Source organism: Chiloscyllium plagiosum, unplaced genomic scaffold, assembly GCF_037043375.1.
Source record: "Chiloscyllium plagiosum isolate Xiang-an unplaced genomic scaffold, Cpla_swu_hap1 HiC_scaffold_13, whole genome shotgun sequence".
Lineage (NCBI taxonomy): Eukaryota > Metazoa > Chordata > Chondrichthyes > Orectolobiformes > Hemiscylliidae > Chiloscyllium > Chiloscyllium plagiosum.
The window spans coordinates 6,898,326-6,924,538 of NW_028270151.1; the positions used below are offsets into that span (position 1 = coordinate 6,898,326).

Genomic DNA, 26,213 nt, shown 5'->3' on the forward strand with positions numbered 1-26,213 from the left:
CTCTCATTATCCTTATAGCTTTTTAGCTTTCTAGCTCATCTCATTATCCTTATAGCTCCTCCTTACAACTTACATTCCCACCTAGCTTTGGGACTTGAATACATTACAATATATCCCTTCATTTAAGTAATTTATATGTAATTTATCTTATCTACATCAATTAATTCCAGTTTATCCATTCAGCTTGTTACATTCTCTGCATTCACCACCACTGTGGTCACCTCCAACAACTCTCAGATGTAGGTCATCAGAAACTTAAACGTGTCAGATTTTAGTCAGAAAAACTTCACTAAAACTAATTACTCTAAGTTTCTCTCTTAACAGATCCATGGTTTCTCAATTTCTGCTATTTTGTGTGGCTTTTCTTGTGACACAGAACAAAGTATATGCAGAATTTTAGAAAATTAGAAACTGGGAGGAACAGACCTTTCATTATGCTCCACTATTCAATATGATCATGGTTGAGTCTGTATCTCAACGCCAAAAACCCACTTTCTCTCCAAAGCCCTTGATGCCTTTAATATTTAAAACCTATCAACCTTTTTCTTGAATATACTTAGTGGCCCAGCCTCCACGGATTCTTGTGGTGGCAAGTTCCACAGACTGACCATTTGCTGAGTGAAGTAATGTTTCCTCATCTCAGTCCTAAATGGCCTCCTCTATATCCTAAGACTGTGTCTCCTGGTTCGAGATTCTCCAACCAGGGGGAACATCTTCCCAACATCCAAGCTGTCCAGTCCTATGAAAACCTGACATATCTCAATCAGATCTCCTCTCATCCTTCCAAACTCTGGTAAACACAGTCCCAATTGAACTAATCTCTCCTCATTGGACAATTCTACCATCCCCAGTTTCAACCTAGTGAGCACACACTGTACTCCCTCTCTCGCAAATATATCCTTTTTTATGTGGAGACACCAATACTGCACACGGTAATCCATATGCAGTCTCAATGGCTCTGTTTAACTGCAGCAAGACATCCCTACTTCTGAACACTCATCCTCTCGCAAGGAAGGTCAACATACCATTTGCCACCCTAATTGTTTACCCAGATCCCCATGTCCATGCATACTTCCGAAGTTATCACCATTTAAATGCCTGTTTTTCACACTGAAGTGTATCATTTCACATTTAACTATGTTACACCACATCTGCCATGCCTTAGGCCACTAATTCTGCTATTTTCTTATTCCCCAATATAATTTCTCTACCTTTGCCTCCAAGAGAGCCAAGATGCCTTTTGCTATTATTGACATTCTTGAAATCTGCTTTAATAAGTTTCACGAGTTTAGATTCAACTTCTAATTTGTCCTTCCTGATCAATTTAGTCATCTTTTGCTTTTTTTTTTAAACAAAAAATAAACTCTTCTAATCTTCAGGCTTCTAACTTTGGAAGCTGCTTCTTTTAATCTATTGCAATCCTTAACTTCTCCAGTAAATCAGGGTTGTACACACCAAAATAAGATTATATTTAAAGAACCAATAAAACCACAGCAAGGTGTTAAAACACCACACTGACAAACAAAGCAAAATATTATTTGATTAGCAACACTGAACTCTTTATTTTTGAATCCGTACCCTCACAATGGTCTGGTGAGCAAATGGTAGTACTTGCTTTGACCATTCCTTCTCTAAGGTAACGTCACCATTATGGCCAAATACGTATCGACGCCCAGTGAGAAGCTGTGCATACACAAGCACCGACGTTTCATTGATGAGGATTCCTTTCCTTTTGTGGTAACTGAAAAGTTTTTGTTTTAAAAAGACATGGATTTAAAAATCTTCAAAGAATAGTAAATAAATTTAGCTGATTTGGATAGAGGCCTTAAGAAATTTAATTAATCAATCATCCCCATGCAGCAGGGTTGCTGTGATACCAGAACAATGTATACAAGCCACCATGGCATGTAGTTACGCAGCAAGTTTTATAATTAGTGCATGAGTTTATTTGGCTATTCAAAACATAATATATCTAATAATTTACATTCCAAGTAAAGGTTCAAACATATTCTGCATGTCTGCTTTTATTGTTTACCCTCAATAATGGGGGGAAACATCAAAGTGAAGCCTTCTCAATAGCTAGTTTCATCTCGTACTACATACTGTGCATCATTTTCCTCAAACTAAAACCTTTCTACAGCTATGTTAAAAGATATATGTAGTGCCGCCAGTACTTCAATATACTGTTCATATGTACTTTATAACCTGTAGTGCCGCTCAGCTCCTGCTGGTGGAGACAAAAAGCTAGAATTCTGCATCCTCTCCACATGGAATTTACATACAATTTCACAGCACAGAAACAGCCCACTTAGCTCAACAGGTAAGCTTCTCTCCAACTTTGTTTCAACCTGTCAATATTTACTAACCTTGGTTGAGAAAGTGCTTCAATTATATCACTATATCTGCCCATGCTGCATTCTGCTGTCCCAACCAAACACAGTAATGAATGACAGTCATTTACCTTATTGCACTAACAGATGACAATGAGCCCCCATGAATAAGGTACGATTAGCCCTTTAACACTGACTGGATAATTCACAGAAGGACAGAATAAAGTGAAAGCAAGGACAATGTGAAAAAAGGGACATTCTACTTATTTGATTCTTACTGGTAAGGTTTATCCTTATCTGAGCGACACTGCTTCCCTTTGTAAACTTTCTGGCTAAAATGTACGTATTTAAATAATATAAAAAATAATCTGACATGCGTATATTTACTTACAATTCAGTTACATTATGTACTTCTTTGTGCCACATGCTTTGTTCAGTGCCTCCAAGGTAAACCACTTTAGTAGGTGGTGGAGATTTCTCAGTGTATACCTTCTGAACACCTGCAGGTTCTTCTAAATAATATCTATAAAATCAGTCAGATAATTAGGGTTAGCTCAGCTGGCTGGTTTACAATGCAGAGTAATGTCAACAGCATGGGTTCAATTCCCACACCAGCTAAGGTTACCATGAAGGACTCTCCTTTTCAACCTCTCTCCTCACCTGAGGTATGGTGACTCCCCAAGTTAAACCAGCACCAGTCCTCTCTCTCTCTCTAATGAGACAGCAACACAATGGTCTGATAGTAAAGTTGACATAGTTCCTATTCATTCCAGTTCTTGATCTAAAGAAACATTTCCTGGGAAATACATTATCCTGTGACATTCCAAAAAGCTTGTGAGTGCTGCAGATGTGGACTAGTTGTAAAGACATCGCAGTATCTTCTGGTCAATGTTTGTTTGCCAACATTTAAAGCCAAAAAGATAACTAAGTGAACTACAGCATGAACATAACAAATTTTAATAGGATAGCTTTGGTTCATATTGTTGTTGAAATGCTCTTCTAAGCTTTTGTGTAGTTAGTAACCAGTGGTTTGTGAATCCGCCTTAATGCAATGAAGTATTTGGACTTATGAATTTAAGTTGCCTTAAGATTGCATTAAACAACATAACAGACTTACAAAACTAAAGGATACAGGAGTAAAAGTAGACTGTTTGGTCCATCATTTGGTCACGGCTGTTTCTCAACCCATTCTCCTGTCTCCTCCTTGTAACTCTTGATTTCCTGACTAATCAAGAGCTGTTATAAATGCACTCAATAGCTTGGCCTCCACAGCCCTCTACAGCAATGAGTTGCACAGATTCACCACCCTCTAGCTGAAGAAATTCCTCAAGGTCTCAGTTCTAAAGGGTCATCTCTTCACTCTGAGGCTGTGTCCTCGGCTCCTAATCTCTCCTACATGTGGAAACATCTTCTCCACGTTCACTCTATCCAGGCCTCTCAATATTCAGTAAGTTTCCGTCAGATTTACCCTTCAGGTTTCTAAACTCCACCGGGTATAGACCCATATGACAAGCCCTTCATCCCTGGAATTATTATTATGAATCTCATCTGGACCCTCCTGCTGTTGTTCAACAGCTGAATGGACATCTCTAACTTCAAATAACCTTGATCTTGCTTTGTGTACCTCCTGTGCATCCATAACCTTGTACGCCTCGCTCTGACTAAGCACCCTATAATCTGTATGTCCTTGTTTGCTATGATCTGCCTGTACTGCTCGCAATACATAACTTTTCACTGTACTTAGATTAATGTGACTACAATTCAAATCAAAAACAAAATGCCAACCTATCATGGAAGTTAGTACGATGAAGGGATGTAGGTTAGTCTGATCTTGGACTAGGATAGAAGGCCGGCACAACATCGAGGGCCAAAGGTCCAGTACTGCACTGTACTGTTCTATGTTCTATTCATCCTACACAGGGCCCAAAACTATTCTCAATATTCCAAGTGCAGTCTGACCACAGTCTTACACAGCCTCAGCAATACATCGCTGCTGTTGTATTTTAGCCCTCTTGAAACAAATGCTAATATCGCATTAACTTCCTAAATGCCAACTGAACCTGCACGTTAACCTTAAGAGAATCCTGAACTTGGACTCCCAAGTCCTTTGTGCTTCAGATTTCTGAAGGTATTCCCCATTTAGAAAATACTCGACACCTCTATTCTTCCGAATAAAGTGTCTCCATAATTTCACACGTTTCCACATTGTATTCCCTTTGCCCACTCTCCTAGCCAAGTCCTTCTGGCAGTCTCCTCACTTCAATGAAACCTGGCCCTCCGGCTATCCATGCGTCATTTGAAAACTTAGCAACAATATAAGGTTGTCTGTCCAGATCGTTGATGTACAATATGAGCAGTTTGTGGTCTCAACACTGACCCCTGCAGGACTTCATTAGTCACTAGCTGCCATTTTCAAATAAAGCTCTTTTTCCCCATTCTCAGTCTTCTGCCACTTGGTCAATTTTCTATTCATGGTAGTACCTTAGCCCTAACACTATGGGCTCTTAATTTAGTCAAAAAAACAAAGAACTGGAGGATGGAAATCAAAAATAAAATCAGAAATTGCTGGAAAAATTCAGCAAGTCTAGCAGTATATAACAGAACATAACCGCACAGTACAGGCCCTTCAGCCCTCAATATTGCGCCGACCTGTGGATCAATCTCAAGCCCATCTAACCTACACTATTCCATTCTCATCCATATGTTTATCCAATGACCACTTAAGTACCCTTAAAGTTGGTGAGTCTCCTACAGTTCCAGGTAAGGTGTTCCATGCCCTTATTAGTTTCTGAATAAAGAAACTACATCTAATATCTGTCCAGTATCTATCACCCCTCAATTTAAAGCTATGTCCCCTCGTGCTAGCCATCACCATCCAAGGAAAAAGGCTCTCACTGTCCACCCTATCTAACCCTCTGATTACCTTATATGTCCCCTATCAAGTCATCTCTCAGCCTTCTTCTTCCAAAAACAGCCTCAAGTCTCTCAGCCTTTCCTCATCAGACCTTCCCTCCATACCAGGCAACATCCTAGTAAATCTCATCTGAACCCTTTCCAAAGCTTCCACATCCTTCCTATAATGCGGTGACCAGAATGTATGCAATACTCCAAGTATGGCCGCACAAGAGTTTTGTCCAGCTGCAGTATGACCTCATGGCTCTGAAACTCAATTCCTCTACCAATAAAAGCGAACACACCATATGCCTTCTGAACAACCCTATCAACCTAGGTGGCAACTTTCAGGGATCTATGCTCATGGACACAAAGATCTCTCTGCTCATCCACACTACCAAGAATCTTACCATTAGTCCAGTAATCTGTATTCCTGTTACTCCTTTCAGAGTGAATCACCTCACACCTTTCCGCATTAAACTCCATTTGCCACCTCACAGCCCAGCTCTGCAGATCTTCTATATCTCTCTGTAACCGGCAACATCCTTCGGTACTATCCACAACTCCACCGACCTTAGTGTCATTCGCAAATTTACTAACCCATCCTCCTACACCCTCATCTCAGTCATCTATAAAAATGAAAAACAGCAGTGGCCCCAAAACTGACCCTTGTGGCACACCACTAGTAACTGAACTCCAGGATGATCATTTCCCATCAATCACGACCCTCTGTCTTCTTTCAGCTAGCCAATTTCTGATCCAAATGACTAAATCACCCTCAATCCCATGCCTCTGTATTTCGTGCAATAGCCTACCATGGGGAACCTTATCAAAAGCCTTACTGAAATCCATACACACCACTTCAACCACTTTACCCTCATCCACTTGTTTGGTCACCATCTCAAAGAACTCAATAAGGTTTGTGAGACACGACCTACCCTTCGCAAAACCATGTTGACTATCCCTATCAACTTATTCCTTTCCAGATGATGATAAATCCCATCTCTTATAACCTTTTCCAACACTTTACCAACAACCGAAGTAAGGTTCACTGGTCTATAATTACCAGGGTTGTCTCTACTCCCCTTCTTGAACAAAGGGACAACATTTGCTATCCCCTAGTCTTCTGGCACTATTCAGTAGACAATGACGACATAACGATCTAAGCCAAAAGCTCTATAATCTCCTCTTTGGTTTCCCAGAGAATCTTAGGATAAATCTCTTCCAACTCACACTTTCCAGAATTGCTAACACCTCCTCTTTGTGAACCTCAATCCCGTCTAGTCTAATAGCCCTTATCTCAGTATTCTTCTCGACAACATTGTCTTTTTCCAGTGTGAATACTGATAAAAAATATTCCTTTAGCGCTTCTGCTATCTCCTCCACTGCTGTTCTTAATTGGCCCTCATCTTACTCTAGTAATTATTTTATTGCTGATATACCTACAGAAAGCTTTAGGGTTTTCCTTGATCCTATTTGCCAACGACTTCTCCTGTCCTCTGCTGGCTCTTCTTAGCTCTCTCTTTAGGTCTTTCCTGGCTAACTTATTACTCTCCGCACTCTAACTGAACCTTCACATCTCATCCTTACATAAGCCTTCTTCTTCCTCTTGACAAGAGCATGTGGTGAGAAAGCAGGGTTAATATTTCGAGTCCAGTGATCCTTCTCCAGAACTGACGGTAGCGAGATGGATACATCTGTTCCGATGATATCAACTTCAACAAAAGGACCTTCAAAATGTCCCATCTTCTTCCTCAACTGAGGATTCCCCACCACCATGGTTGACTGAGTCTGACCAAACTCTCGCACTTCAACCCTCACCCCCTTCTTCCCTCCCACAATGATAGGATTCCCCTTGTTCTGACCTACCATCCCACGTGCATCCAAATCCAAAGGAATATTAACTGCCACTTCTGCCATGTCCAGCAGTATGCCACCACCAGACACATGCTCCCTTCCTCTCCCCTCAGCATTGCACAAGGACAGCCCCCTCTGGAACAACATGGTCCACTCCTCCACTCCCAGCAAACCCCCCACGATACCTTCCCATGCCATTGCACAATACCTATGGGAAAGTGAGGACTGCAGATGCTGGAGATCAGAGTCAAAAACTGTGTTGCTGGAAAAGCACAGCCAGTTAGGCAGCATCCAACAGGAGAGTCTTTCCTTCGAGCATTAACACTTCATCAGCAATTTGATCGCAGCATACCTGTGTGTTTACTCCCCCTCTCCTCACTAACCAAGGTCCCAGGCAAACCTTCCAGGTGAAGTAGTGCTTTACCTGTATTCACTCAATCTAGTCCACTGTATTCACTGCTCATAATGTGGTTTCTTCTGCATTAGGAAGATGAAGTGCAGACTGGGCGATTGCTTTACAGAACACTTATGTTTTTTCCGCAAAAATGACCCTGAGCTTTTGTTTCCGGCCATTTCGACATATCACCATATTCCTGGTAAATATCTCAGTCTTTGGCTCGCTACAGAACAACACCTATTTTCCACTTGGGAACTCTTCAACCTTCTGGACTCAATATTGAGTTCAATAATTTTGGGACCTCAGCACCTTCTTCCATCTCCTTACCCCAAACCACACACCAGGCCACGTCATCACATGCACTGCTACCACAAACAACGGTTCTCAGTAGCAGCTAATCATTCTCTCAGGCTGACCTTTACCCATTTCTTTGTCTGCCCAACAGTTGTCCTCTTTCTCTTTGTGCTCCATCTCCACCTATCGTTTAATCTTTTCTCCTCCCCCCACCCCTCCTCTGGCATATGAACCAACCTTTGCCCCAACTAGAATCAGTTCTGAAGAGCAGTCAGTGGACCCAAAATGTTGATTCTGTTTTCTCTCCACACAACCTACAAGACCTGCTGAGTTTTTCTAACAATTTCTGATTTTGTTTCTTTTCTTAGCAACCTCCCGTGTGGAACCGTGCCAAAAGCCTTCTGGAAATCCAACTAGATTACATCCACTGGCTCTCCTCTATCTAACTTGATTGTTACCTCCTCAAAGAATTCTAACAGATTTGTCAGGCATGACCTCCCCTTGACAAAGCCATGCTGTCGCCTCCCTATTTTACCATGCAGTTCCACGCACTCCACAATATCATTAAGAACAAACTCTAAAATCTTAACAATGACCAAGGTCAGGCTAAATGCTTAATAATTTCCTGTCTTCTGCTTCCTTCACCTCTTAAACAGTGGTGTTGAATGAGACATTTTCCAGTCCTCTGTGACCCTCTCTGACTCCAGTGATTTCTGAAAGATCATCACCAACGCCTCTACCATCTCCTCAGCTATCCCCTTCAGAACTCTGGGTTGGGGCTGGCTCTCTTCCACGAAGGTGATTTTCTCAGGTCAGGGTGAATCCTTTCATAGGTCTTCTTCGCTTTCCACAGGGTCCGCTGCCACAAGTCAAGCTGCCAGTCTTTCCTGCCAGTCTTCATTGGACTCAAATGGTTAGCTTTTTAAGCTTTCAGCATTTAAAATCAAATTTTCAATGCACAATCTGGCTTTGATTCAGTTCTTGAAATTCAACGGAGAACTTGATTCACAAATGGCCTTGTAGCAAAAAGTGTAAACGTGCAAAACAGTCTCCACAAGTTTGAGAAAACTGGGACGATGAACGATCATTAGCCTGAAGTGTTAACTTTGTTCCTCTCCACAGATCACCTGGTGCTTTTCTCCCGCTCTTTTTGTTCTGATTATAACACATAGTTGCTGATTTTAACAATTCTTCAGCTTCCTTGACGTTGTTTCCTGTGCTCAGAGCTGACATACGCAACCAACTGAGCCAAATTCCAACTCACAACAGAGCCCTATCCTGAGTAAGAGGGAGACCAGCACAAATCTAGTCGATCCTGTAATCAGCAGAGCTTTGAAAGAGAATTTGAGTTTGTTTAATCCAATTGTGAGGATTTTGTCAGGGACAAACAGCCCAAGAAAATTTCACTTTTATGGCACAAAAGAGTTCATGTCTCAAATCATGACCTTTTAAAGGAACAACCAAAATGTTAACTATATCTCTCCCCAAAATGTTGTTCTATCTGTGGAATATTTCCAATTTTTAATTTCAGATTTCTAGCAACTGCACATTTTGCTTTCTGGTCAAAATAAGGGAAATAGTTTGAACAAAATGGGGTAAACCAACAGATTAAGATGAGTTTTGTTCCGCTTTTGTAACACTTTTGAGTCATAAAGTTAAGAGTAAAAGAATGTTGTGGTGAGGCCACACTTGGGGTATTGTGTTCAGTTATGGTCACCTTGCAATAGGAAGGATGTTATTTAACTGGAAAAAAAAGAGTACGGAAGAAATTTACAAGGATGATGCCAGGACTCAAAGGTCTGAGTTACAGGGAGAGGTTGGATAAGCTACGACTTTTTTTTAACAGCATAGGAGATTGAGGGGGGATCTTATAGAAGTGTATAAGATCATGACAGGGATGGTTAGGGTGAATGCACTCAGTCTTTTTCCTAGAGTTGGGGAATCAAGGACTAGAGGGCAACAGTTTAAGGTTAGAGGGGAAATAAAAAAAGGGAACCTGAGGGGCAACTTTTTTTTTAAAACAAAGAGGGTGGTATGCATATGGAATGAGCTGCCAGTGGAAGTGGTTGAGGTGGGTACATTAATGACATTTTAAAAGGTATTTAGACAAATACATGGGATAGGAAAGGTTTAGAAGGATATGAGCCAAGTGCAGGGAAATGAGGTTAGTGTGGATAGACATTTTGGCCAGCATGGACCAGTTTGGGCCAAAGGGCCTGTCTCCGTGCTGTAGGACTCTAACTACAAGTGACAAATGGCAAATTGCTCACATCCTACCCACGATAGTCAAATGTTCTATTCCAAGAAACAGTGAATATCACAGCCTACCCATTCCCTCCTACTCTTAGCTCTCATTATGTCTTATTCAGCCTCTTGTCGACCTTAGTTTATTACCAATAATCTTCTTGTCTGCCAACCCGTTTCACATCTCTCTCTCTCTCTCTCTTTGGATTTGGTTCATGTGACAATAATAAATCAAATCAAATCTCGTTGGGAATACTTACTTCATTTCTTGATCTGACACAGCAACAACTCGAGCTTCCTCAAGATAAGGCCAATTCAAATAAACAGACCTTCCAAGCTCCTGGTTAGCAACATCATCCATATTCTGAAAGTGAAAGGGTTATTTGTACATTAGTCTTAAATGTCAGGCTTTTCAAAACTATTTTACCTCCTTTCAATAATCTCTCATAATTCACCAGGGAAAAGAATAACAAATCTAATTTCTAACATGGTGCAGAAATCCAGAAGAAATTCCTGAAATTTGACACTAATAAGATACACACTTTTGAATTCAAATCTAATCTTGCAAAGGTCAACTTTAGGGAAAACAGGAGTTAATTAATTTGCATGTAAAACTAAATAATAAGCAATATTATTTAAGTAGATACAACTTGTTCTGAAAAGTTCAAATAGTTTGGAGGTCAAATGAAATGTTGTTTTCAGTTTTAGTTATAAATTTAGTTATATTCCAGTCTTGGTGAACACTTTATAATCTAGTACATACTTCCCCTTCCATAGGCAATAACTCCAAAAGCATATTTTCTCCACGACTTGGCTGTTGGAAGACTTGAACTCCACTTTTCGCGAAGTAGAACTGCAAAAATAACAAAGTTGCATTTTCCTTATACAGGTTTGCTTAAAAATAAATATAAGATGCAAAAAGAAAAGCTCACTTACACAGAGTCATATACCATGGAAACAGACCCTTCTGTCCAACCAGCTATGCTGGTTCCCAAACTGAACTAGTCCCACCATCCCTGTGCATGGCATATTTTCCTTATGTCAACAGTACTTGATGCCACACTGGGTCTTTTAACCAGGTAACTGCAATCCTTTTGACATCCAACATCTTCTGTAGTCAATAATAGGCCAGCAGAATGGGGAATTACGGTTGGGTAATCAAACTTTGGGGCGACCAGAGATTTCCTTTGATGAGAACTACACTCTTGACTGGCTTCAGTCCTATTGTCCATTCTCCAAATACACTTAACTTATATTTTGCTCCAAACTTACGATTTCCTTTTCTAATTTCTGCTAGATCTGCATGCCAACTTTGTGATTTGTGAATGGCACCCAGGTTCTTCAGAATACCGAGATTTCCCATTTTCTCACTATTTAAGCTATCTGCTGCTTTTCTACTTTATGATTCAGAGGTGCCGGAGAATGCTGGAGAAACTCAGCAGGTCATCTGTGCAGAGAGAAACAGCAATAATGGTTCAAGTCCATTTTGAGTCGGAGGTGCTGGTTTTGGACTGGGGTGGACAAAGTTAAAAACCACACAACACCAGGTTATAGTCCAACAGGTTTACTGGGAGGCACTAGCTTTTGAAGCGCTGCTTGGCCTTGTTTGTCTTGTCGCGGCCTTTTTATGTTCTTCTCCCACCTAACTTCAGCAAATTTGAATATGATACATCTAAGAGAGTGACACTGATTACAAGCAGTTGAGGCTCAAGCACCAATCATTATGACACTCCACAGACTTTCGACCCTGTCATTTCAAAAATGACTTGTTACTTATGTTTACTAACCAATCCTCAATACATTCTGATATATTTACCCCAGTCCCATTAGTTTTTTTTTGTAAAAACCTCATATGTGGTAAACTCGCATGCTTTTTGATAATCTAATTACATCCATTGGGTCCCCATATCTATACTTATAGAATTCAAGAAAATCCGAGCAGTTCTGTTAAACAATTTCTGTTTTATAAATGTTATGTCAACTCTGTTTAATACATCTTGTTGTGCTCAGTTATCATTTCAGTAAATACAGATTTTAGGATTTTCCCTACCATTCATAGCAGTGTAACTGGCTCTCAATTTTCTGTTACCTCGCTCTCCTTTCTATAATGGTGAGACTATATATGCAACCTTCCAAATCATGGGGTCTGCTCTAGAATCTAGGGAATTGAGGGTGATCAAAATCAATGGATTTGTTACCTCTGCAGCTGCAGTTTAAGAAACTTTAGGCTATAGGTCATCACATTCAGTGGATTTGTCAGTTCTTAGACTCATGAACGTCACTAGGAGTTATTCTTATGTTACTTTTATAATAAGTCCCTCATTCTTCCTAAAACCGTTTCTCCTCACTTCTTTCCTAATATTGTGTCTCCTACAATGAAGACAGACATAAAGTATGAAACATTTGCACTATTTCTCCATTATGAGTTCTTCTGTTTATACCTTAAAGGGATCCAAATTTACTTTCATCAATTTCTTCATTTTAATTCCCGAGAGAAATTGCAGCAACTTGAATTTTTTTTATAGAACCCCCACAGTATGGAAACAGGCCAGTCGCCCCACCAAGTTAACACTGTCCCTACTCTATCCCTGTAACCCTGCATTTCCCCATGGTTAACCCACCTAGCCTGCACATCCCTGGATAATATGGGCAATTTAGAATGGCCAATCCACCTAGCCTGCATATCTTTGGATTGTGGGAGGAAACTTGAGCACTTGGGAGGAAACCCATGCAGACACGGGGAGACTCTACACCGTCGTCTGAGGCTGGAATCGAACCTGGGTCCCTGCCACTGTGAGGCAGCCGAGCTAACCACTGAGCCACCCCCTTTGCTTTTATGCTTGTGTTTTTTTCTATTCCATTTTCTCTATTAATTTCTTTGAGAGTCTTTGCTGAATGCCAAGATCCTCCAAATCCTCAAGCTTATTATTCTTTTGGCCAGCATGATAAATACTCTACAACTTTCTCCAGCTTCTCATCCATAATGGGTGTTTTGATCCTAAACAAAATGGATGATCATTGGGAATCATAAATTATTTCTTTTAAATGTTTTCCATTGTGAAATTTGATTTAAAAATATGATCAATGTCTCCAAGTGAGTTCATGACTCATACCTACACAATTTCTTTGCTCAATTCAAGACCATTATTTTGGACTGAGCTAAATTACTCTCAGACTCAATAGAAAATATAAAAAATATTATGCAACAGAAATGTTGGCTCGAGAACACAGTCATGTGTTGAAATGGCATATGACTGGAAGCTCAGTCATTTTTACAAACAGAATGTAGGTGTTCTGAAAAGCAGTTATCCAGCCTGCATTTCGATTCCCCAGTGTACAGCAGACCACACTGTGAACAGTAAATACAGTAAACTGGATTGAATGAAGTACAGGTGAATCACTACTTCACCTGGAAGGTATGTCTGGGGCCTTGGATGTTGAGAAGGGAGGAGGAAAACAAGCAGGCATTACACTTTATGCAATTACACAGGAAGGTGCTGTGGGGAGACATTGGGAATGGAAGAGGAGTGGAAATAGTGTCTTGGAAGGAATGGTTCCTCTGGAATGCTGACGAGGGAGGGGAGTGAATGTGTGTCGAGTCATGGCAACCCCTTGGAGGTGACAAAAAAATTCTTTGGAAATGGAGGCTGGTGGGGTGGTAAGTGAGGACCCTATTGCTGCTGTGGGAGGGAAGAGAAGGGGTGTGGGAGATGGGTAAACATGGCTGAGGACCCTGTCAATCATGGTAGCAGGGAATCCTCAGTTGAGGAAGAAGGCGACCGTTTCTGAGGCTCCCATGTGGCAGGTGGCATCATCAGAATTGATGCAATGGCAATGAAGAAACTGGGAAAATGGGTTGTGAATCCTTACAGAAAGCAGGGTGTGAGGATGTATAGTCCAGGCAATTCTGGGAGTGGGTGTGTTTGCAGTGGATATTGGTGGCCAGCCTATCCCCAGAAATGGAAACAGATGTCAATGAAATGAAGGGAGGAGTTGGAAATAGACCAGATAAAGGTGAAAGCAGAGTGGAAATTGGAAGTGAAATTTAAAAATGTTTCCAGTTCGGAATGAAAAAGGCAAACAGCACTAGAGAGTGTCCATCGAGGTATCAGAGGAGGAGTTGTGGGTGAGGTCTTGAATAGCATTGGAACAAGGAATGTTCGTGTATCCCACAAAGAGACAGGCATAACTGGGGCCAGTGCAGGAACCCAGAGCTGGAAATGCCACCAGACACATTCTCACCTGTCCTCCTTTGTCAGCATTCCCTCTGGGACTGACGCCTCGAGGAAGAACGCCTCATTTTCCACCTCGGAACACTTCAACCCCAGGGCATCAATGTGGACATCAACAGTTTCCTCATTTCCCCTTCCCCCACCTCACCCTAGTTCCAAACTTCCAGCTCAGCACTGTCCCCATGACTTGTCCGGACTTGTCCTAGCTGTCTATCTCCTTTTCCACCTATCCACTCCACCTTCTCCTCCCTGACCTATTACCTTCATCCCCTCCCCCACTCACTTATTGTACGCTATGCTACTTTCTCCCCACCCCCACCCTCCTCTAGCTTATCTCTCCACGCTTCAGGCTCACTGCCTTTATTCCTGATGAAGGGCTTTTGCCTGAAACGTCGATTTCGAAGCTCCTCGGATGCTGCCTGAACTGCTGTGCTCTTCCAGCACCACTGATCCAGAATCTGGTCCAGTCCTACTCCATTTACAATATGCCCCCACACTGACATGGCATCTGCCCGTGTAATCACGTGAGGTTTGACACCTGCCCACTTACTTCCTCCCTTCTCACCATCCAAGGCTCCAAATATACCTTTCAGGTGAAGCAACAAGTTACCTGTATTCATTCACTATTCACAGAGTGGTCTGCTCTACACTGGGGAGAAAAACATAGTCTGGGATTCATTTCGGAGATCACCTATACTGCATCTGTGACAACGACCAGTGCTTCCAGTCGCCTGCCACTTCAACAGATCCTTGTTCCCAAGCCAAAATTTCTGTTACTGGTCTGCTGTGGTGTTCCAGTGACCTTCAGAGCAAGCTCAAAGAACAGCATCCAATTTTCCTTGGGGGGCCTGCAGCCTCTGGGCCTTCACATTGAGTTCAATTATTTTAGTGACAAAAACAGAAAGGCTGGAAAAGCTTAGCAGATCTGGCAGCATCTGTGGAGAGAAATCAGTTAACGTTTCAGGTTAAGTGATCCTTTGTCAAGAAACTCAACCTGAAACATTAACCCTGATTTCTCTCCACAGATGCTGCCAGACCTGCTGAATTTCACCAGCAATTTGTTTTTGCTTCACATCTTGTTTTATTTTAATGAACATGCTGGATCTAGCTTTACAAGATGCAAGATATCTGCATTCTGAAGTATTGAGTATTTCAGCCTTAGGCTAGTTAAACATAGTCACAATCCAAGGACATGCTTTGGGACTTCTAAGTGAGCATAATGACAAACTTACAACAGTAGTGAAATACATGCATAACAGACAATGTACGTTTGGAGAATCCTTTATATTTTATCAATTTCTCTTAACAAGTGCAGTGATGGATTTCTATAGATGTCAGCTATACTGTTCACCTGCCCACCCACAACAAAATACCTTCTAATCAAGTTAACCTCTGCATTGCACTCTAAATTCAATGCAATCGAGATCAGATTAGTGACTGATTTGGACTGACAAAACTAGTAACCTCTCAAAGCAGTAAGAGTCGAGTGTGTGTTGCTGGAAAAGCACAGCAGGTCAGGCAGCATCCAAGGAGCAGGGGAATCAACGTTTCAGGCCCAAGTCTTTCGTCAGGAATAGCAGTAACCCTCACACAGCCATGGAAAAGGAGCACACTGTATGGATACAAATGCTTCAAGCCCAACCGAAAACAGTTTAAGAAAAATATATATGCATTCCTCTTGGATTTCCCACCCCCATAGTAAAAGGCCCGAAGGTCCACTGAGTCTGAAAGCAGAGTGGCCCCATGTACTTTAAGCAGTTAGTCACCAAGGAAGCAACCCGCAGTCATCCACAACAGGGCAATACACCTACTTTGCTTTGAAATTACAAATTTCTGTTACACTCTCACCATTTATGTGTGCACTGTTGCTGATCTCTCAAAACCTGCTAAATCACAAATACAATTGCAGCAAGGATAGAAATTAAAACATATGCAACAAACAGAAATTTCACATCAGAGGGGAAGTTTACCTTATGCTTAATATGTCTCAGAGTTGGAAACCCACAGAAGTATAAAGATCCCTTCTCTGTGACATGCTTCTTATTGCACTTGAGATCGACTTTCCATGCATCCATGGGAATCTCTTCATGTCTGAAAGAAATGCCCAACAAACTAAATTAAAATATGCTATCAATGAGGTAAAATAGCAATAACCTAGTCCACAGAACAATCCTTCAGGAAACAATGATAAATTTGTTATTGCATGTAAAGTAACTACCTTGCATGACACTGCTCCACATCTGGAAATTTTTCTGGCCATGGTGATGAATATTTGAAGACAATTTCTTTATCCCACCAAAACTTGACACAATTACTGTGTCTATTACGTTGTTTTTCTTCCTCTGAAAGATCACTATTACAAGGTTCCATTGCTGCCAGTAATCGTTTCTGAAAAGGTTAGGTAGCATTTACAAATGAATAAAATGCTATGAAAAGTGTTAAAACGATTGTAGACAGAGATAGAGTGCTTAAAATTCATTAAGGGGATGCAAGTGTTTTCCGAGACCAGCAATTACTCCTATCTCTAATTACCCTCCACAAGTGTACCTTGAGTGCATCTCAGGAGGTTTGCTGGGCTAATTCAGAGTTTACGTTCTTATATAAGCACATACTGGGTGAATAGGAGAGATTTTCTTCCCAAAATAAAATTAGTGAACCATTTGATTGTTTTTGTTGACAACAGTCTGATTATTTTGTTTTTAAAAATTCACTCATGGGACACAGGTGTCACTGATGACCGTATTTATTGCCTGTCCCTAGTTGCCCTTTGAGAAGGTGGGGGTGCGCTGCTTTCTTGAAGCGCTGCAGTCCATGTGCAGTAGGTTGACCCACAATGCCTTTAGGGAGGGATTCCAGAATTTTGACCCAGTGACAGTGAAGGAATGGTGATATTTTTCCAAGTCAGGATGGGAGACGAAATTGCAGGTGGTGGTGTTCCCATGTATTTGCTGCCCTTGTTTTTCAAGATGGTAGTAGTCATGGGTTTGGAAGTCACTGTCTAAGGATCTTTAATGAATTTCTGCAGTGCATTTTGTAGGTAGCACACACTGCTGCCATACAATCTGATAATGCATGATGCTACTCACCTCATCAATAAATGGAATCAGAACAACTGCTTCCCACTCCTGTTGCTTGCCATTAAGGTCGGTTTTGAAATCTGGAGGATAGTACTCTATGATTGGTGAAGCTTCATCAGTCATTAAAAACTGAGAATAGAAAAATAAAAATTATATAGTTATTTTATGCATTCCAAGCATGAAGGTTATCTTCTAACTTGATATTCATTCCTCCTTCTGTCTTGTCATCACGTCATTTTTAACTGCAGTTCCTGACAAAGAATGTGAATCTGTAATTTACGACTCCAAAGTCTGGTGGATGCAATAATACTGAATAAACTGAGGGAGGCATGGCCAGACCTTTAAATAAAGAGGCCAGAATGAGATTTTCATTCATCTCATATAAATGTCATACAGAGATAGGGTAGAAAAGAGAAAAAATGGGAGAGGAAAGACAGCACAAAATCTGAGATGGAGTGAAGAAGGAAGATGGTCCACAGAGTAGTGGAGGTAAGAGGAAGAAAAGAATGAGGGGCAAGGGAGAGAGCAAGAGTGAACAAACTCACACGTGGGCGTGCATGAGCAGAGGGTGGAGCAAGGAAGTGCAGCCAACATTGAGGGGAGCTGAAAGTTGGAGTCAGGATGGTTGAGCACAAGCAAGGGGAGTAGCTGAGAGTGACAGCGGTCAAGAGCTTAAAAGAGCATGAATCAGTGGAATTCGTTACTCCAGAGTCTGGTGGATACCACAATACTGAATAAACTGGAGGAGGCATGGACAGATTTTTTAAATTGGTAATGGGTGAAAGAGTCATGGGGAGCAGGCAAGCAAAATGGAGTTGAGGCCAGGATGAGGATAACCATGACCATACTAAGTGGTGGAGCAGACTCAAGGGTGGATTCCCTACCTCTCCTTGCTCTTACATTCTTATGTGAGATAGGGAGAACAAAAGAAGGTAAAGACAGACTAACAATGGCCACATCAAATAACGAAACACTGAATATACTGCTTGAGCTCTGATCGTACTGTGTCCATGAGATAAATAATTATCAGCAGCAGTCTGACAATCACATCCACTCACAAAGCCTTAAGCTTTGCCTTAAGTCTTAATATGGCTAAACAAGCTGTTCTTCAAACGAATTTAGAAAATGCTGGAGAAACTCAGGTCTAGCAGCAACTATGAGGAGAGAAACAGAGTTAACGTTTCAAGCACAATATGACTCTTCGCAATCATATTAACTCCATTTTTCTCTCCATAGATACCGCCAGATCAGAGTTTCTCCAGAACTTTTTATGATTGTTTCAGATTTCCAGCATCCCCAGTATTCTGCCTTTGCTCGTTGTTTTCTCAAGTGGGTTGCAGAATTTTATTCTTTGTCTGCCATTTCTCTGCCTATTACTAAGGCAAAGGGACTCAAAACATGCTGTTCGATGGAAAAGTTGTCATCATTCTGTGTGATTGGTAGCCCAATCATTAAAATCAATGCCAGTGTGCTTCAACAAGAGTTTCAGAGTGTCTCTGAAACATTATCTTTTACCTCCCTAAGAACACGGGCCATTTCAGAGTTAAAGCACAGAACCTAGTGGGGAGATTTCAGTCATCTGGACTTGGTGTGTATCAAAATTGAGTTTGCAGGAGGTTTACCTGAATGTTTGTGGCCTGGTCTGAGGATTTTGTTCAGGGTCCTTCCATTGTTTTTAACAGGATGAAGTGACAACATTTTTGGTGGAATTTCTCTCGTGCCCTAATGTGTCACTGATACACAATCCAAGTTTTACTACGGTACATACACATGATGATTGTGTCTATTCTGTAAACTCAGTCTTTTGCTAACAAACACTTGCTGGTGTAGTTTTGAGAAGGCTGAACTGGTGCAACTGATCCAGTGATTTAGATTTTATTGTCATATGTACTCGCGTACAATACAATCATTCGGGATAGTCAACATGGTTTTGTGAGTGGGAAACCTTGTCTCATGAACTTGATTGAGTTTGTTGAAGTAGTAACAAAGAGGAGTGATGAGGGCAGAGCGGTGAACGTGATCTATATGGACTTCAATAAGGCGTTCGACAAGGTTCCACATGGGAGGCTGGTTAGCAAGGTTAGATCTGATGGAATACAGGGAGAACTAGCATTTGGATACAGAACTGGATCAAAGTTAGAAGACAGAGGGTGGTGGTGGAGGGTTGTTTTTCAGACTGGAGGCCTGTGACCAGTGGAGTGCCACAAGGATCAGTTCTGGGTCCACTGCTTTACATTATTTATACAAATGATTTGGATGTGAACATAGGAGGTATAGTTAGTAAGTTTGCAGATGTCACCAAAACTAGAAGTGTAGTGGGCAGCGAAGAAAGTTACCTCAGATTACAACAGGACTTTGATCAGATGGGCCAATCGGCCAAGGAATGGCAGATGGAGTTTAATTTAGATAAACGTGAGGTGCTGCATTTTGGAAAAGCAAATCTTAGCAGGACTTATACACTGAATGGTAAGGTCATGGGGAGTGTTGCTGAACCAAGAGGCCTTGAAATACAGGTTCATTGCTCCTTGAAAGTAGAGTTGCTGGTAGATAGGATAGTGAAGGCAGCGTTTGGTAGGCTTTTCTTTATTGGTCAGAGTATTGAGAATAGGAGTTGGGAGGCCATGTTGTGTCAAGAGTGTGGTGCTGGGACAGCACCACAGATAGGCAGCATCCAAGGAGCAGGGAAATTGATGTTTCAGGCAAAAGCCCTTCATCAGGAATGAAGCTGGGAGCCTGGGGATGGAGAGATAAATCGGAAGGGGTAGGGCTGGGGGGAAAGGTAGCTGAGAGTGCAATAGGTGGATGGAGGTGGGGGTGAAGGTGAAAGGTCAGAGAGGGGGGTGGACAGATAGGTGGGAAGTAAGATTAACAGATGGGACACGTCATGAGGATGGTGCTGAGCTGGAAAGTTGGAACTGGGGTAAGGTGGGAGAAGGGGAAATGAAGAAACTGGTGAAATCCACATCGATGCCATGGCCTGAGACAGAAGATGAGGCGTTTTACCTCCAATCATCAGGTGATAAGGGAGTGGCGATGGAGGCGGCCCAGGACCTGCATGCCCTCGATGGAGTGGGAGGGGGATTTGAAGTGTTCGGCCACGGGGCAGTGGGGTTGATTGGTGCGCGTATCCTGGAGATGTTCTCTGAAGCAATTCAATGTGAAGTTAGAGTTTGTACTGAAGAATTACATTTTACTTTGCTCAAAACTACATGAATCCATTTAAGGTTCTGTGAATCTGTGTTTTAGGTTAGAATCAGTCTGACCATTGTGGCACAGACAGCCTCACAGGGAAGCTAATACCTTCAATACATTATCTGGGCCAACATGACACCAAGTTCACTTGAGAATGTAACTTTTTAAAACATTTTTGCGATTTACAGATGAAAGAACTGAAACTAACATGGTCATTCTAAAAGATGAGAGACTTAACAAACAATTCAGGTCATTTTCAATATATAATTTCAGTTACATCACACTGTAAACTTTTGCTATAAATTCTGTGTCTTACAATCTTATTCTCCACAACCACCTGATGAAGGAGCAGCGCTCCGAAAGCCAGTACTTCCAAATAAACCTGTTGGACTATAACCTGGTGTTGTGTGATTTTTAACATATTCCACAGTTGCTTGTTAAACAGGTAAGGGACGTGGAATGTTTGGTTGACTGGGTATTTTAACAATACTTGAGAAATGGTCGAACTTCTTGTATGCAGAATTGAAGAGATCAAGAATGGTTTGAAAAACAGTACAATAATAACAAATTGGTATCTGTGGAGCCTAGTTTAGCTTTGGCATGGAGACAACTGAGGCTCAAGGTTTTCCATGCTGACTGTGTTCAATACTTTCAGAGGGCAGTTCATCTTTGATTAGATGAGTAGCCATGGTCAATACTGCAAATAGTGCATGGTGTAAAACACTGAAGGCAACTGCCATCAATGCGAAAACCTTCTAAGGAGTCCTCTTACCTGATAGCAGTTGGGTAGTAGATCTTTGCTGGCTGCTGGAAGAACAGCCAGAAGCTGCTCAAATGGCTTGAATGGTTTCCCTATATCAAACTTTATCTTCAACGTGCTGATATGACGGATGTCAGATAGGTAAGGTGCATAATGAAAAGGATAGTACCTAAACAGGGAAACAAGGATCCAATTACATACACTGTCCAATTGTGAAATACAGAATCACCAACCTATTATCTTTAGGGCTACCTTTAGAATTAATTTATATTTTAAAGGGAACTCAAATTAGCTGGTAGATCTCTAATAGTATGTATTAATAATGTAATAAATTTCAACTAAGGCTGTCCAAGGACTTCAAAGAAAATTGCTACACGGTGGTGGGGGGGCGGTTCTGCTGAAATTAGAGCAGGCTTTTAATCCTCTTAACTTTTCTTGAGTAACTATTAAGCTTAAGTGAGTCAGGTGTCTCCAAATTGCTACAGAAGGCTGTGGTGGCCAAATCATTGAGTGTATTTTGGAGATAGACAGATAAGTTCTTGATTAAGAAGGGATCAAAGGTTAGAGGGAGAAGGCAGGAGAATGGGGTTGAGAGACACATCAGCCATGATTGAATGATGGACCATCCTAAATGGCCCCAATTCTGCTCCTGTATCGTATGGTCTAAATTCTCGGTCCTTAAGGAATATTTTCAAATGCAGGGTTATTGACCCAAGGAAATTTCAATTCCTCAGATCATTCTCATGGAATCAGCTATAGGAAAATTTCCGTATGCACAACTTCAATATACTCTGCAAAAACAGCAAACCAGCCATTGGAAGTTCTGAGTCATGTCCTCACCCATGTTATCTTATTGTTTAAAACATTAATATCAGATCAGAAAGTTATTACACTTTATTACAAATTTCAAATGCTTCACACTTCAGAACTAGAGCCTCATTAATATATTGTAACATGCAAAGTTATCTGACTGAACTAGGGACAGCATTTTTAAGTTGATAACATTAACACCTACAACTCAGAAGGTTGAGATTTCAAGTCTCACTATGAACATCATATTAAAAGATGAAATATTAGCAGCTTTATTTTATTTTCGTGAATTAATATAACGGGAATATGGTTTCCATAACTGGGGTAGTTATGCATGAACATGAAATACTGAAAGTCCAAAAGATGTGCAGGTTAGGTGGATTGGCCATACTAAATTGCCCATAATGTCTAGGGATGCGCAGCCTAGGTGAATTAGCCATTGGAAATGCAGGATGATAGGGATAGGGCAGGGGTGTGGGATGCTCTCCAGAGGGTCGGTGTGAACTCAATCGGCTGAATAACCTGCTTCCACGCTGTAAGGGATTCTAAGAAATGTATAAGTCACATTATCCTTTCTCATTTCAAATTTGGTCAAATTTGGGAACAACAATAAGACAGTTCGGATGAAAAGATCAGTGAAATAAATTGCAGTTTGTATTATTCATTAGAAATTCTATTCTTAGTAAACCCTTCCAAGACCCTGAAACTCATTTAATATTTGGGCACAAATTTAAGTGTACATCTCATACCCAAGAATAAATCTCTATAGTCCAGAAAATAGAAGGTTGGTGTTTAATACAACAAGAGGTAAGAAACAGATTCAATACAAAAGTTATATTTAAAGATATCCATGCAAATACCTACCAGCTCCAGGACTGCACACCATGGTAATAATAGTGCAAAATCCATTGTATTGCTTGAACATAACATTCTGCTTGCTGAGCGAGAAATTCACTATTGGAAGACAACAGAAAATTAGTAAATTTAGCCAAACAATAGAAATATCTGAATTCTGCTATTTTATTGAGGAAAAATTTGGGTGTAGGCACTAATGTCTGCATATTCCGAATCAGATTTTTCAGCAGATGGATGTTTTTATCCTTCTGTTAGATGCTTCTCAGTGCCTTGCCCACTTCATAATTCTTCATTTGAGAGTTTCAACAGGAAGTGGCAGTGACTTACTTTGCCATTCATGTCAAGCTCAATTCTTTTCTCAATGAAGATCCACGTGTACTGAGTGAACAGTAACAATGTTTGTGGCACTAGACTAGCAGTATAGAAACAGATCAATACAAACACCAACCGTAGCCAAGCTCCCCACTATGTAAATGGAGTTTAACAACAGGTGTACCAATTCTCTGTTACACCTCTGTAGGCAGTTCATAAGATTATGAGAATGGAGTCTCAATTTGATTGTAATTTTGATTGGATTTACTGTTGTTAAATTATCTAAGTACAGTGAAAAGCTTTGATTTGTGAGCAGTACAGGCAGATCGTTGAAAACAGGGACATACAGATCATTGGGTGCTTAGACAGAGTGAGGCATACAAGATTATGGCTGCACAGGAGGTGCGCAAAGCAAGATCAACATTATTTGATGTTAGGGAGGTCCATTCAGCAATTTAATGTGGCAAGGAAGAAGCTGTTCTTGAACCTGTTGGTGGATGGGTTCAAGCTTCTGTACTCAAGGATACATTCAAACCCTCTGGATAGATTTCCCTAGAACTTTTGGAGGTGGAGACAACTGCCTGCCACCTCAGCTCTTAGTGCATCTAGACTTCTGCAGTCAACAAAGAAGTAATCCACATACTCCTTTTCCAAAACACTTCCCCTTATGTGTTCTCTGTTCCCACTGGAGTGGAACACTAGTGTCTAACACATGGACCGTCTTCAACCTAAAACCTGTACTCTCTGTTTAGAAAACATTTTCAATTCCAAATAGGGGATAATCATATGAAAAAACACTATTTCGAGGAAAAACAAAATTCACCTACTCAGAAACAACTTCTACACCCATCTTCGTCATGTAATAAACTCTCTTGTATTGCCTGAATTCTGTTTCAAACAAATCATTCTCATCTTCATGGTCATCATCATGGTCATCATCTTTGTTGTCCTCCAATAGCTCTGGAAATGATTGAAATACACCATGTATAAGACATTGAGTAAAATGAGATCAGAAATCAATTTAAATTCATTACACGGACTGTAAAAACTGAATATATTATCTCACAAGAAAAAGTTGTTATAGTTAACTGAAAATAAATCCAAGTATTAAGATAGAACAGAAGCTGGAAAAAATATCAATGAGGTGACACTTACTAGGTATAAGCAAATTAAAAAATGAATACTGAAAATTAATGGGAGAGAAACTGATACAGTTGGAGAATGTCACACAGCTTGATTTCCCATCAGTGTCCTCCCACTCTGACATAACCCATTTTCAAAGGGCCCTCTCCCTGATTCCACTCTTGCAGGTTTCAGAGAGGAGTTGCAACAATTTTCAAGCTTCAAAATGGGGTCATAATGGGATAAGATTGGTTAGTACTTCTACACAAGGCTATGTAGATAGTGGTGCATGGTGTTCACTTTCCTCAGGAAACTGAGGTAGATCTGCACAGATTCCTCTTCCAAAATGCTTCACTGAGATCCTAAGAAACACTGCTATATAATAATTGTCAGCATTTCAAAGTGTCAAATGCTTATTTGTGTCTCATGTTTACCATCGCGATTGAATTCAGTCTTGAGGTTTGAACTGGCTGTTGTCTCATTTCCACTTTCATCTAACACAGCTAAACACATGTCTTCACGAACCTGGAAATAAAACAAAAACATAACCTGTTTTTTTCCACTCTCAGTAAAAAGGTGAAATGCTACCAACTTCACCTTAAATATAGAGGCTTAACCCCTTCACAAGTTGTCAACAGACACAACAATATTAGATTGAATCAATGCTCAATGGTACCATTTTCTACTTCTGCAGCGATTACACTTCCCATTCATTATATAACAAACATTATCAGATCAAACTAAAATCACTCAAAATAGCTACAGATGAAGGAATAAATTGCAACTTTCACACCAAATATCTGCACTCGAGCAGTTTTCTGAACTTGCATTTTAAACCTCAATAGCTGACCCTCCAATAAAAAAACATTAATAATGTAATGTTCAAACACATTATTGGTGACGTTGGACAGATTTGAAAACAAACTCAAATCAGAACAATTTATATTTCCCTGCTGAATAAATTAAACCATGGTCATCATCCTGCAAGCAGTTTAATGAACAGGGAAGGATGAGTTTGAGAAATAGACTGTTCAGATCGAATCAATTACGTGGATTAAATTTCAAGCTAGTGATATCTCTGAATTTGAGTCAGATTACCCTATGACTCTTACTTATCTCTGAGCTAGGAGGAGTGAGTTCAAGTTCCACCTGCATGAGAGGTACGTCATAACACATCTAAACGGGTTGATTAAAAATATAGCCCTTCTGACTCTCTGCATTAGCAATGTCTGCCTCATACTATATCAACAGACTGAGGCAATTGAATAAATAGTCAACGCAGCACAGGTCCCATGCTGTGATTTAGCAGCGATGAGAGAAGGCATTAGACAGCGTATCATGCCAAGCCTGAATGATATGAATTAAATTATGGACAGATATTCTGGGATTTGCTGGACACAATGAATAATTCCACCTTTTCAAACCTCATCCCTTTTGCAGTACTCAAATACCAGAGACAATGCCCTTCTCTGTCACATCTGTCTCTGATCTAACCATTGCTTTTAATTCCCAGTGCTGAGAGTCTGATAGCCTCTTCTTTAAGTATTCACACTATTATGTGGCAGATCAAACCCCTTCAGGATATATCAAGGAGATGGCCTTGACCCGACATTTTAACTTATTTAAAGGCAAGTGTGAGGTGCAGAATTCCAGATGTGATTCAACTGAGACAGGCAAGAAGGGGTAAGATTAAGGAGCCTTGGATGATGAGAACAAAGGAGCTTCTCTCCAAAAGGAAGAAGGCAGCTTATGTAATGTGGAGAAAGCAAGGATCTAGCACAGCTTTAGAGGATTACAGGCTTGCTAGAAAGGAGCTCAGAAATGGACTGAGGAGAGACA

At 40.8% G+C, this 26,213-nt stretch overlaps 1 protein-coding gene across 5 annotated transcripts in view; it reads right to left on the reverse strand.

Annotated features, from left to right (window-relative positions):
* The window catches only part of xrn1 (5'-3' exoribonuclease 1), a 129,591-nt gene that overhangs the window by 60,082 nt on the left and 43,296 nt on the right, over nucleotides 1-26,213 (reverse strand). For all 5 annotated transcript variants that reach the window (XM_043702782.2, XM_043702784.2, XM_087993309.1 and 2 more), the window contains 11 exons: nucleotides 24,809-24,899; nucleotides 24,080-24,212; nucleotides 22,950-23,039; nucleotides 21,288-21,444; nucleotides 17,333-17,452; nucleotides 16,465-16,634; nucleotides 16,217-16,337; nucleotides 10,778-10,867; nucleotides 10,275-10,378; nucleotides 2,722-2,853; nucleotides 1,579-1,741 (listed from right to left, as the gene is read on the reverse strand). In XM_043702782.2, the coding sequence (XP_043558717.2) occupies nucleotides 1,579-1,741; nucleotides 2,722-2,853; nucleotides 10,275-10,378; nucleotides 10,778-10,867; nucleotides 16,217-16,337; nucleotides 16,465-16,634; nucleotides 17,333-17,452; nucleotides 21,288-21,444; nucleotides 22,950-23,039; nucleotides 24,080-24,212; nucleotides 24,809-24,899 (1,371 nt within the window). The remainder of the gene's footprint in view (nucleotides 1-1,578; nucleotides 1,742-2,721; nucleotides 2,854-10,274; nucleotides 10,379-10,777; nucleotides 10,868-16,216; nucleotides 16,338-16,464; nucleotides 16,635-17,332; nucleotides 17,453-21,287; nucleotides 21,445-22,949; nucleotides 23,040-24,079; nucleotides 24,213-24,808; nucleotides 24,900-26,213) is intronic.